General features: G+C 47.8%; 1 protein-coding gene across 1 annotated transcript in view; it reads left to right on the forward strand.

The window, feature by feature from the left end:
• GDI2 (GDP dissociation inhibitor 2) overlaps nucleotides 1-12695 on the forward strand; it is a 29776-nt gene extending 17081 nt beyond the window's left edge. The window contains exons 3-11 of the mRNA XM_083402171.1: nucleotides 220-319; nucleotides 2239-2373; nucleotides 3751-3949; nucleotides 5452-5583; nucleotides 6894-6993; nucleotides 8756-8927; nucleotides 10487-10631; nucleotides 11405-11459; nucleotides 11551-12695. Coding sequence (XP_083258297.1) covers nucleotides 220-319; nucleotides 2239-2373; nucleotides 3751-3949; nucleotides 5452-5583; nucleotides 6894-6993; nucleotides 8756-8927; nucleotides 10487-10631; nucleotides 11405-11459; nucleotides 11551-11706 — 1194 coding nt within the window. The 3' untranslated portion in view covers nucleotides 11707-12695. The remainder of the gene's footprint in view (nucleotides 1-219; nucleotides 320-2238; nucleotides 2374-3750; nucleotides 3950-5451; nucleotides 5584-6893; nucleotides 6994-8755; nucleotides 8928-10486; nucleotides 10632-11404; nucleotides 11460-11550) is intronic.
• The last annotated feature ends 89 nt before the right edge of the window (nucleotides 12696-12784 follow it).

Genomic DNA, 12784 nt, shown 5'->3' on the forward strand with positions numbered 1-12784 from the left:
CAGGAGTGCCCCCAAGATTCCCAGGATGGCATCTGGGACTAGGGATGGAGAGCTGATATGTAGGACAATTGGGTGGACTCAGCTGAGCTAGAAGTCTTTGCCTGGGGACCCTTTGCATGCTCTTAAGCACTCAGTTTGAACAGCCCTGACTTTCTCAGTTGACAGACCTTCCTGCAGGCGTAACCACAGTCCTAACCACACAACTTCTTGTCTTCAAAGCTGTACAAAAGGTTTAGCCTGCCGGGAACTCCACCGGAGTCCATGGGCCGAGGAAGAGACTGGAATGTGGACCTGATCCCTAAGTTCCTTATGGCGAATGGTGAGTGGCTGGCAAATTCCTTGGTGGCCTTCTCTAAAACATCAGGTTTCTACTCTGTATTTTAATGCCACAAATACCTGAGTAGGTTGCTCTCCTCTGCATGCCAGTCTTCCAGCCCCACTCCCCAGAATTAGATATTAGTGCCTCCCTTTAGGTTTATCCCTTTTCAAACAGTACTGGGACCCAGTTAACTTATAGGCAGTACTTCCAAGTAGGGCTGGGTGATATATCGGTATATTGGCCCAAACCAGTTTGAAGTCCATATTGTGATACTGGTTTCATGATTTTTGACTTGGCAGTATATCACAAATCAGTGTGCGTGTGTGTGTGCTTTACAAAAATCACAAAGTGGGAAAAACCATGAAGCCAGCCAATGTTTCTCTTGATTTCTGCAGCCCCTGTTAACTCAGCCAGCTCAGCTCTCCCCTCCCCGGCAGCGAATCACAAAAGCAGGCACCAGCAAAAATGACGCAGGAAAGACTGTGAAGCCAACCAGTGCGTCTACATAGCTCCATCCTTATTTCAGACACCGTGATATATTTATAAATTGCAATGTTTAGCTGGTGATATAACATGATGTTGACAATATTGCTCAGCATTACTGTTCACCTGTACATAGTTCCACCCTTATTTCAGACATTGTGATATATCAATATATCGTGATGTTTTGCTGGTCATATATTGTGATATTGAAGACCAGCTATTGCCCATACTTCCAAGTTGGCTGTCCTAGGGATCCACTGCCGTAGCTTGCATGTTTGCATAGCGTCTTTGTTAGAATGGGCAGTATATACCCTCATATAAGCAGAGCCACCGCCTTAGGCCTTTTCCAAAGGGGTACAGAGTTGCTTATTTGTGTGGGCTGCTGCAGGCAGAGTGCCTCACTGTGTCATCCATCCCTGCCACTGCCCATTACAGGCCAGTTAGGCTCCTAGCTGCTGTGGAAACTAACCTGGCCCTGAGTGCACTGCAACCACCTTGGTTGCTAGGTGGCCTGCAGCCCAAATAATAATTAATTAATTTTATTTATACCCCATCCTCCCTAGCCAAAGCTGGGCTCCGGGCGACTAACAACAGTAAAATTACAGTAAAAACATAATAGGAAAAAAACCCCAATTTAAGATACAGTTTAAAATGCAGCCTCATTTTAAAAGTAGCCCATAGATCAAAACCATAAGGGGAGGGAAACATAAGGGTCAGACTGAGTCCAAATCAAAGGCCAGGCGGAACAGCTCTGTCTTACAGGCCCTGCGGAAAGCTGTCAAGTCCCGCAGGGCCCTAGTCTCTTGGGACAGAGCGTTCCACCAAGTCGGGGCCAGTACCGAAAAGGCCCTGGCCCTAGTTGAGACCAATCTAACCACCTTGTGACCTGGGACCTGCAAAATGTTGTCATTTGTGGACCTTAAGGTCCTCCGTGGGGCATACCAGGAGAGGCGGTCCCGTAGGTACGTGGGTCCTTGGCCGCATAGGGCTTTAAATTTTTCTAGCTGGCCATTACTGTTCATTTAAAGCAGGAGCAGGAAACAGCTGTGGCTCCAGGAAGCTAAAGGTCAGGAATGATGATTTTGGGGGCTACTGGTCCCCCATCTCTGAATTAAGCCAAGTGCAGGGCTTAATCATCTGCAGGGCTGGGTTTTGTTTTGTTTTTACAAAAAAGAGCATGCTGAGACCTTCGGTTCTCTTATTCCTATAACTGTCAAGTGTACTGTAGCTGAAGTTTCAGAATCCTGTGCAACTCTTAGCACATGTAATTTTGTAAGCGGTGCCAACAACCGTATACTCAGAAGTATTTTCAGGCTGCCATTTTCTTGAACAAGTGAATTACATGGTTTGACTGGTCATCCAGGGTCTTCACTGTATCTTCTTCACTTGTGTCGCCTTCAGCTGACTCACATTCATTAAACTTGCTTTGGTTTCAGGCCAGCTGGTCAAGATGTTGCTGTACACAGAAGTCACTCGCTACCTGGACTTCAAAGTGATTGAAGGAAGCTTCGTCTACAAGGGAGGAAAGATTTACAAAGTCCCTTCGACTGAGGCAGAAGCCCTGGCGTCCAGTAAGGAGATGGAGCTTTCACAGCACTCTTCTGGCTTTCCCCACCAGAGTTCTAAGATACGGAGTCCAAAATTATTGCGCTCAAACTTCTTGCGCTCCTCAGAAATGTTTGAGGGATATGCACCGGAGCTTTGTTCAAAAGTATAGAACAAATTAGTACAAAAGACCAAATCTAGTTTTAACATATAAGCACTAAACTGACTTTGCAGTGTTTGAATTGGATCTGTGTGGCAGATTAATGGATGGATCTGTGTGGCAGATTCTTATTTATAAAAAATATTTATATGCTTCTGTACCATAAGAATATACCAACTGAATATATGAGAACTTTATGTCTATGCAGGCTAGCTGAAGTATTCCTAGCGTGCCATTTTTAAGAATAATGTTTTTCACTTCTTACAACATATAAAACAGGGATGAGTTCAAAGGTCTGGTGCTCATTCACTTTCCCAACAACTATTAGTCAGATAGCCCAATCTGCACTCCTTAATGCCATTCATAGACCTAGCTTATAGTGAGGCTTATAATGAGATACCTATGCTAGAACAATCACTATCTTGCATATTAATGGTTCCATAAGAAATTTCTAAAAGCTTTTTGCAGTCTAATAGCACTTGTCTCAGTACTGTGACCATGGGTCACTCCTGTTACATGGCTGTTCACACCTTCAAATAATTCTGAGGTTTGGGGCCTATGAATTGGTGGCAAATCACTTGCTTTTGTTTGCATAAGGCCCCAGGGCCAGTCCCTGGAAATTAGTAACTTGAAGGCTCTCTAGTAGCAGAGCTAGGAAGGAGTAGTGCCTCAGCTCTTGGGCCGCTTTTCCTCATTGGTATAAACTAGGAAAGCTAATGGTTTCACTTGGTTGACGGCCACATGCTCAGATTCGTGAGGTGAATCAGCCCGCCTTCAAACGAGGTTTATTTTTGCCCTGGTAGAAGGAATCGCTGCTCTGGAGCTTGCCAATAGCAGAGCAATGCTCCTGGTCTGAAACACACTACTTACATTCCCAGATCAGGCCTGGCAGTTTTTGTGAGAACAGATTGTAATGGCCAAAAAAGGTGCAGATGCAGTATCTTTGCAGATAGCTGCTCTTAAGTTTCTGCGTGTTTGCTGGTGGGCAAGGGAGAAAACAATGTGCCAAATTTAGCTGGGTGTCTTCTGAGGAAGAGGTAGTTGGGGAAACCAAACCGGAGAAGGCCTGACAGTGCCTCAGTTTCGATGCTTACCTAAACTGTAGCAGTGTTGCTGCTGAAATGCAAGTCCAGCAAGTTATCCCATGTTGGTGCTGAAACCCCCCTCTTGTGGATCCAGAAGAAGTTTGCAGCCTAACTTTCGGACAAGCTTCTGTTTTCTGACCTGTCTCCTTGTTTTGTAGGTCTGATGGGCTTGTTTGAAAAAAGGCGCTTCCGGAAATTCTTGGTGTACGTTGCCAACTTTGATGAGAACGATGCCCGCACTTTCGAAGGTGTTGATCCCAAGAAGAACACGATGCGGGATGTGTACAAGAAGTTTGACCTGGGCCAGGATGTCATAGATTTCACAGGCCACGCCCTTGCACTGTACAGAACTGATGAGTAAGTGGCAGAGAGAGAGATACCTGTTCTGGGTGGGGTTTCACTCTTCCTGAAGAGACAGGTGTGCAGTAGTGCGAGGGTGCTTCTTGTTCCATTGCTTGCGGCTCAAGCGGCCTCCATGTCTGGAAGCCCCTTTTGCCGGCTTTGGCCGGTTCAGCAGCTGTAAGCTACAGGATTGAGACAGCTCAGCCACAATGGCCCAACTGGACTGTTGCAATGTGCTTTATGTGGGGCTGCCCCTAAGGCTCATTCAGAGGCTGCAGCTGGTGTAAGATACTGCCGTCTGGCTGTTGATAGGAGCTGGTTGTTGACAGCATGGGACATTACTGCTGAAGAATCTGCCCAGCCTGTCTGTACGCTACTGGACCAAATTGTTTTTTTAAATATATCTTTATTAATTTAAAATAAACACATTTATGAAAAACAGACATACATACAAGTATGCAAACATACAGTCAAACAAACAAATTACAGAAAAATCAAACAAACCACCACACTATAAGATATAAGAATATAATTATCATCATATGTACTCCTGGTATTGAAAACTACAATTATAAAATTTGTAGAAAAGAAATTTGAAACTGACTTCTAGTTAATCTCACTGTACTGTTACTGGACCAAATTTAAGGTCTTGTTTCAGGCCTTTGGCTGGTTAACATTCTACAGTCTTTTAAATGTATTTTGGGGTGACGTGGTCATTGGTTTATATTTGTTTTATCCTGTATTTTGTATTATGTTGTGAACCGTCCTGCAATCTTCTAATGAAGAACAATATACAAATTTAATTAGTAGCAGTAGTAATGTAAAGCCAAAAAACCTACCTGAAGGACTGTCTTTCTCCATACATTCCTGCCTGATTTTGAGATCTGGGGAAGCATGACAGCTGTTTGGTCACAAGAAAGGGACCATTTAGTGTGGTAGGGCTTATATTGTGGAATTAACGGGGCAGGTTTCTTTTCTGTGTTTTGGTGCCAGCTTCAAACATTTTTATTTACACAAGCTCGCACTGTCACGTGACCCAATTCTATATTCTTCTGATGATCTGCATTTTACAATGTCCCCCCCCCCCTCCAATCTAGTGGTATAGAAATGTGTAACTTTTAAAAAGTGCTCATGAGAAATATCTTGTGTGCTAAGATTTAAGAGAGGCTTTTGTGTTCTACTGCAGCGCATAACTGAAATTTGAGTTGGTGGAGAAACATCTAAAGGAATGATGGAACCGATTCATTCATTTTATGTCACAAAATTTATAAAATTTGACTGTGAAAATCCTCAAGCAGTTTACAGAAAACCATAAACCAAAGTGGTTGTTAAGAAAACTTAACAATAACTTAAGACTTAAGTTAAAATAACGGTAGACCAAAAACATTAAGCCTCTCATCACTAAACCTCTTTAGATGTTTAGACATAGAAGTGCAGAGAAACGCACAAAGGCAGTGATGAAGCCAGGTGTCTGAAAAGCTGATCCTCATTATATAAACTCTCCTCTTCCCCCTCAGCTACCTAGACCAACCCTGCCAAGAAACAATCAACAGGATTAAACTGTACAGCGAGTCTCTGGCTAGATACGGCAAAAGCCCCTACCTGTATCCCCTTTATGGCCTGGGAGAGCTGCCCCAAGGATTTGCAAGGTGAGAGAACCTTTCTTTCCTTTTTCCTTTTCGGCAAGTGGTTCCACTGAATTGCCTATCCATTCTCTGCGCTCGCAGGCTTTGGGAGTGGCTCCCTTCCTTTCTGCTTCCAGGCCCCTCTTAATTTTTCTATGGAACTGACATGCAGCTGGCAGAGGAATTGTCTGCCACTGGGAGGATTTTCCCTTGGGAAATCAATGGGCAGCTGCTGCCTTTACCATGGGCCTCCTCAGCGAGAGGCTGGGCTGCGTGGGACCCATGTGCAAAGCCAATTGCCGGACCCATAAGAGGCTTGGGGGTGGGGGGCAGCCTTCTTAGTGAGTCGTGTGGCTGGAGCACACAGCCACCTGCGTGGTGAAAATGGAGAGAAAGGGAATGATTTGCCTCTAGTCCTCAGTACAGCCACTTTGTGCAACCAAGGCATGGTATAATACCCTCCCAGCAGAGTTGCCTGCAAGCAGGGGTGGGGGGGGGGGTTGGCACTTAGCGCGGGCCTGACCTGCAGCACACCCAAGTCACACATCTCTTCTGGGAGTGATGTGGTGGCTCGGGGCCCCTTGCTGCCCGAAACGGCAGCGTGGGGCTTGCGTCCGCCTGGCGGACTCCTTGTGCAACTCGCCTGCGCTCCGATCACCATACCGCCCCCCTGCGCAGCTCGCCCGGCCCCCGCCACTCTGGGTGCTGGAGCAGATAGCTACACCCCTGCCTGCCAGTAAAGGCATTGTTCCCCTTGTCTGGCTCAAATTCCTTTTCCTGGCAAACACAGGGCTTAGCGCAGAGTCAAAGCCTTCCAGTTCCAATAAGCCAATCTAGGAAAGAGCTTCTCCATTGCCTTCTGCGTACAATTTTCCATACTTTGGATGCACTGCCCATGCTTTAATGTGGGGTGTGGGACCTTGTGTCTGGGGGGGCTGCATGCTCCTTCCATAGCCTGGCCCCCCCAGCTGTTGGCAGGGCTGTGGGTCTGTGGGTCTCAGCTGCCTCAACTTGTGATCAGCTCACTTTGCCAGGTGGGCATAGAATTGCAGGCTTGGAAGGGACCCCGAGGATCATCTAATCCAGTGGTTCTCAAGCTGTGGGTCCCCAGATGTTGTTGGACTGCAACTCCCATCATCCCTGAGCTCTGGCCTTGCTAGCTAGGGGTGACGGGAGTTGTAGTTCAACAACATCTGGGGACCCACGGGTTGAGAAAGGCTGAATTCTAATCCAGCCCCCTGCAATGCAGGAATAGGCAGCTGTTCCATACGGGGATCAAACCTGCAACTCCGGCATTGGCGGCACCACGCTGAGCTGTGTTACTTCATTGGCAGGTTAAGCGCTATCTACGGAGGCACCTACATGCTGAACAAACCGATTGAAGAGATCGTCATAGAAAACGGCAAAGTGGTTGGAGTGAAATCAGAAGGGGAGGTACGGTAATGCGGCTTTGTTTTTCTCTTTTGCTCACAACTTCTTTGCCATTCGCTGGCTCCTCCGCTGGGATGTGGAAACAGGGCTGAAAAGCTCCAAGGTGATAGATCTGCAGGTCCCGGTTGGGTTTTGTGATTGAATGCAGTTATCACCCTTGGCCAAACTGGTGGCAGAATTAACACAGATGGAGTCATTCAGGTCTCCCTTCTCTGGGTGCCCCTGCCTCCCCCTTCTTTATAGCAGCTTTGACCAAGTGGGCTGTGCCCCACAGAAACTTATGCCATGGGAATTCAAGCTTCCACAGGGTTCTTTGTTCTGCAGAAGGATACCCTGGGCTCTCTGTGCAACAGATTAACATGGCTGCTTCCCTGAAACTTTATGAAACTTCATCTGTGAACTTCACGAAGCATAACTGATAGAAGTTTGGGGTCATCCTTTGTGTTCCTCTTCTCCTTTCTCCCCACACCAAGTTGGGAAAGGTGCTTGTTGGCATCAGTAGATGCTGGTGTTGATGTATTGCCCTGCTAATGCTTCCCTCCGAGTAATCTTGTTGCAGCATTCCCAGCTAAGTTGAGTCTTTAGGGCAGCCTGCCTTGACCTTGGGTCCCTAGATGTGGTTAGACTCCAACTTCCACCGTTCCTTAGCCAGCAGGGCCTGTGCTCAGGGATGACTGGAATTGTAGTGCAAGAGCATCCAGGGACCTAAAGCTGAGAAGAAGGCTGCTCTGGGTTGAAACTGCTGAGGGCACAAGCGAGCGCACACACACACATACACACACACAGAGAGAGAGAGCATTGAAAAGGCCCTAGGACATGTTCAGTTGGGTGGTGAGGGAGGGTTGACTATTGGATGCCAATGCCTATCAACTGCTGTGTCAGGTGGGTGTTGCAGGGGCCAGCAACCTTTTTCAGCAGGGGGCCAGTCCACTGTCCCTCAGACCTTGTGGGGGGCCGGACTATATTTTGGAAATAATAATAATGAACGAATTCCTATGCCCCACAAATAACCCAGAGATGCATTTTAAATAAAAGGACACATTCTACTCATGTAAAAACACGCTGATTCCTGGACCGTCCGCGGGCCAGATTGAGAAGGTGATTGGGCCGCATCTGGCCCCCGGGCCTTAGGTTGCCTATGCCTGGTTAGTGTCTCGGTGTGGGCAAAGGATGGGGAGAAATACTATCCAAGGCACTCCTTGTCCTTGCCAAAGCATTTCTTAATTCTTTCCTACTCTGCTTACTAGAAAGTAGCATTCCTGCGCGCAGATTTAGAAGCAGCAGGGCCCAGGAGGAGGCTGGTTGTGTCGCTGACCCTTCACTGCCCTTCCCAGCAGAGCAGAATTGGAGCAAACCTCAACTCCTTCAGGGGAGTGGACTATGACTAATAATAATAATAATGATAATTTTATCATTTATATCCCGCCCATCTGTCTTGGTTTTCCCAGCCCCTCTGGGCGGCTCCCAGCAGAGGACTAAAAACAGAGTAAAATGTCAAACATTAAAAGCTTCCCTAAACAGGGCTGCCTTCAGATGTCTTCTAAAAGTCAGATAGTTGTTTGCTTCCTTGACCTCTGATGGGAGGGTGTTCCACAGGGCGGGTACCACTACCGAGAAGGCCCTCTGCCTGGTTCAAATGGGGTGTGGCAGCTGTATCAGACAGGCGCTGGCTGAGCCACTCTTGCAGTATTCTTGTTGATGAACCTTGACATCCAGTCCATTTGAAAACAAAATGCCCCCTAAACCGGTGCCTCCTCCCCTGCAGATTGCCCGCTGCAAGCAGCTCATCTGCGACCCCAGCTATGTCCCGGAGAGAGTGAAAAAGGCTGGCAAAGTCATCCGGGTCATCTGTATCATGAGCCACCCAATCAAGAACACCAACGATGCCAACTCGTGCCAGATAATCATTCCCCAGAACCAGGTTAACAGGAAATCGGGTAAGCTTGGAAGATGAGGTTGGTTTGCTTGAGGCATACGGCACCTGCAGCCTCTCTTGTTGTGTCGTGTCATGAGTGAGTGACCCAAGACGAACCCCAGTAGGAACTGCTAAAAAATGAGTGGTGTGTTGATGGTTTTCTTCTTATTTAGACTACACTGAGGTGGCATAAACCAGCAGATTCCTTCTGGGATTAGACATTTCCTGGAGGACCGCAGCCATTTTCATTGACCAGACACACCTACCGTATTTTTCGCTCTATAAGACACACCTTTTCCCTCCTAAAAAGTAAGGGGAAATGTGTGTGCGTCTTATGGAGTGAATGTAGGCTGCACAGCCATCCCAGAGGCCGGAACAGCAAGCGGGATCACTGCGCAGTGCTCCCTCTCGCTGTTTTAGCTTAGCCGTGCAAAGCCTCCTCAGGGCAGTGGGAGCCTTCATCCCGCTGCCCTGAGGGAGGCTTCGCGCAGCTATCCCAGAAGCCAGAACAGTGAGAGGGATCATTGTGCAGCGATCCCTCTTGCTGTTCTAGCGTCAGGCTTAGCCCCTCAGTCCCTTCCCAGAAAAGCCCCCAAGAGCCGCGCTCCCTTTCACGAGTCAGTAACGGGCTGCCCTTCTCCCTCCTGCGGAAAAGCCTGCAAGCGCCGCACACACGTTCCACGCGGCTTGTGAAAGGGAGCGCTGATCAGAGCCTGGGATGCATACAGGCTCTGCTCAGCGCTCCCTTTAAAGAATTTTTTCCCCTTGCATTCCGCCTCTAAAAACTAGGTGCGTCTTATGGTCAGGTGCATCTCATGGAGCAAAAAATACGGTAATTCTGTAGAGGAGCAAAGCTTTCTATTGTTATCCTTTTGAAACTGTTTTCGGGATAATTGGATTTTGTAGAAAATGATGGCGTAGGAGCAGTGGTTTGGTTTCTTGTTAACAGATTTCTCAGGCATCTGCCTCTGCACTGCGCAGCCTCTTTTTCCAAGTTCTTTTCTCCTTGCTGTATTGTTTCAGAGAATGCTCATGTTATCTATATTTTGTGTTTATGTGAAGCATTTTTGACACAATCTTCGGTTGAAAAAAGGCTTCCAGGGCTGCTTGCAGATGTCAGCAATAAGACAGTTTAGTCTTCCTGTTTGTGACCAAAACAAGAGAGAGATTTGGAGGGAGGAGGAAAAGCAAACTCTGGCGCTGTTTCTTAGTAAGGGAATTCTTGACCAGCGGGAATGGAAGAGTTTTAATAGATCTCTTGGTGCTACTGAATGAGACTGACTTATAACTGGATAAAATCCCCAATACTTAACACCTCGGTCTAGATTTGAGGGTCCAAGCAGAGCTCTTTACATGCTTGAGTCTAGATCCTTCCCGCTTCATCAGTGCTCTTGCTAACTTACAGAGCTCTCCTAACAGATACTCCTGGGGTGACTTCCTGTTCTGGTGGGCTGGGCACACTCTACTGAGCCTGGGCTGCAGCATCCTACTGTGTTTTTGCTGCAAATTCAGCCGCATGTTGCGATGGGGATGGCGAAGCAGCTCAAGCCCCCTGACTGCTGCCCCTTTTGTCTCTCTTAGACATCTATGTCTGCATGATCTCGTCCGCGCACAACGTGGCAGCGCAAGGGAAGTACATCGCCATTGTGAGCACTACCGTGGAGACGAATGACCCAGAGAAGGAGATCAAGCCTGCCTTGGAGCTCCTTGAGCCTATTGAGCAGAAGTAAGGTTCCCCTGCTGCAAACTCGCCATCTTCGCTTGGAGGCACAGGGCCTGTTGAGCTCCGGAAGTGGGGTTCCTTGGCAGAGGAAAGCGACCCCCACACCTGCCATGCATTATGGGTTATTTGAGAATACGTATTCTAGGAACTGTGGGACGCGGGTGGCGCTTTGGGTTAAACCACAGAGCCTAGGGCTTGCTGATCAGAAGGTCGGCGGTTCGAATCCCCGCAATGGGGTGAGCTCCCATTGCACGGTCCCAGCTCCTGCCAACCTAGCAGTTTGAAAGCATGTCAAAGTGCAAGTAGATAAATAGGTACCACTCCAGCGGGAAGGTAAAGGGCATTTCCATGCGCTGCTCTGTTTCGCCAGAAGCGGCTTAGTCATGCTGGCCACATGACCCGGAAGCTGTATACCGGCTCCCTCGGCCAATAAAGCGAGATGAGCACCGCAACCCCAGAGTCGTCCACGACAACCTAATGGTCAGGGGTCCCTTTACCTTTTATTCTAGGAACTGCTTGTTTTGAGGCCACTTGTGGAGGGGTTCTGTGTGTGTGAAAGAGTCCATTTCACTGTCAAACAGCTCTTACCATCAAAGTTATTTCTGTTGTTTATTCTCCTTTCTTGTAACTTGGAGCCATTGGTTCGGGTCCTAGCTTCTAGAGGAGGAGAAAATAAGTTTGCTCCAACCTCCCTGAGACAGCCCTTTAGAAACATGCTTAAAAGTTTTTTTCAGAATCGCCATTAAAAGTGATTTATCTTTTCTCACCTCCCCTAGGTTTGTTAGTGTCTGCGACCTGTTTGCACCAACTGACCTGGGCAGAGAGAGCCAGGTTTGTATAAATTGGGAAGCAAAAGCCCTGCTGGGTGGGATGGAAGGGAGAAGTTTTGGCAGTAAACCCCCTTGCTTGTTACTTCTTCTAGATCTTTATTTCTCGCACCTACGACGCCACCACCCACTTTGAGACGACGTGTGATGACATCAAAGACATTTACAAGAGGATGATGGGATCAGAGTTCGACTTCGAAGAGATGAAGCGGAAGAAGAACGATATCTACGGAGAGGAGGACCAGCAGTAACGGTGCTTTTTTAAGTCTTAACTTAGAGATCTAAATTGGCTGGTGTGTGTTATCTATACACAGAGGGACTTAAGCGAGCACCGTACGAAGTTCAATATTGTAAAAGCCTGCTTTTTGTAATCATATCTCCTGAGATTGAAAAGAAAAAAAAAAGAGTCCTGCACTGGTGAAAACGCTCCTCCCCTCTTTGGATATAATCATGTGTTAATTATTCTTTAAACGAGGTTGCTGTGTCAAAATTGGCAGATACTGACGCCCTTGACTTTTTAACTGTTGCTAACTTGACTAAAGGATGAGCAGATGCTAAAAGTTCCCTTGCTGACCTAGATTGTGGGGTGCACAAGCCCAAACCCCTAACACCCGCCTCTCTTTCTCCTGACCCCTTTGTAGTCCTCTCCCACCCTGCCTTCTCCACCCCCCCCACCCTTTCCTTTTTGATCTGTGCTCCAGTGAAAGCAAGAGGTGCCCTGCTGACCATTTCCTCGTCTTTCTGCCATGCTCCCTCTCTGCCCAGGAGACTCATCCCATCCAGTCTTAAACTTCATCGCAAAGCTGCATTATGGCCAAAGCCCAGAGCAACTGCAGCCACGTGGCAGGATTTTCACCGGGTGCCCTCCTCCTCTTCCTCCCCTCGAGCCCCTCTCTTCCCACCTCCACCCCTCTCCTTAAAAGCTTCTCAAAACGTTTACATCTGTCGGGACACAACTGTGCCGCAAGGCTTTTTGTGTTTTCAAGGCGATAAAACTAATAAAAACAAAACTTGGTGCAAGAGTGAAACTCCAAAGCAGGCAAGGTTGTGTCTGTGTTTGTGCAAGTATTTTTCTTTTCCCCCCCTCTCCCTCTCCTCTTCTGTACCACGTCTGGCTTCTCAAGTGGACCAAACTGCGCTGCAGTATTGATTTGATGGAGCCTGTGGGGCTGCTTCTGTCTGGTGGGGAAGGCTCTAGATGACTTCTGTACTGCCAAGTAAAGCCAACTTCTGGAAACGAGTTCCGTGCTGTGGTCTGATTTCACCTCTCAGTCGCCCTACCCCTTTGCCCCACGGGGTTCTGTAGATGGCATGCACAGGGCCCTGGTA

Source organism: Podarcis tiliguerta, assembly GCF_965153285.1.
Source record: "Podarcis tiliguerta genome assembly, chromosome: 10".
Lineage (NCBI taxonomy): Eukaryota > Metazoa > Chordata > Lepidosauria > Squamata > Lacertidae > Podarcis > Podarcis tiliguerta.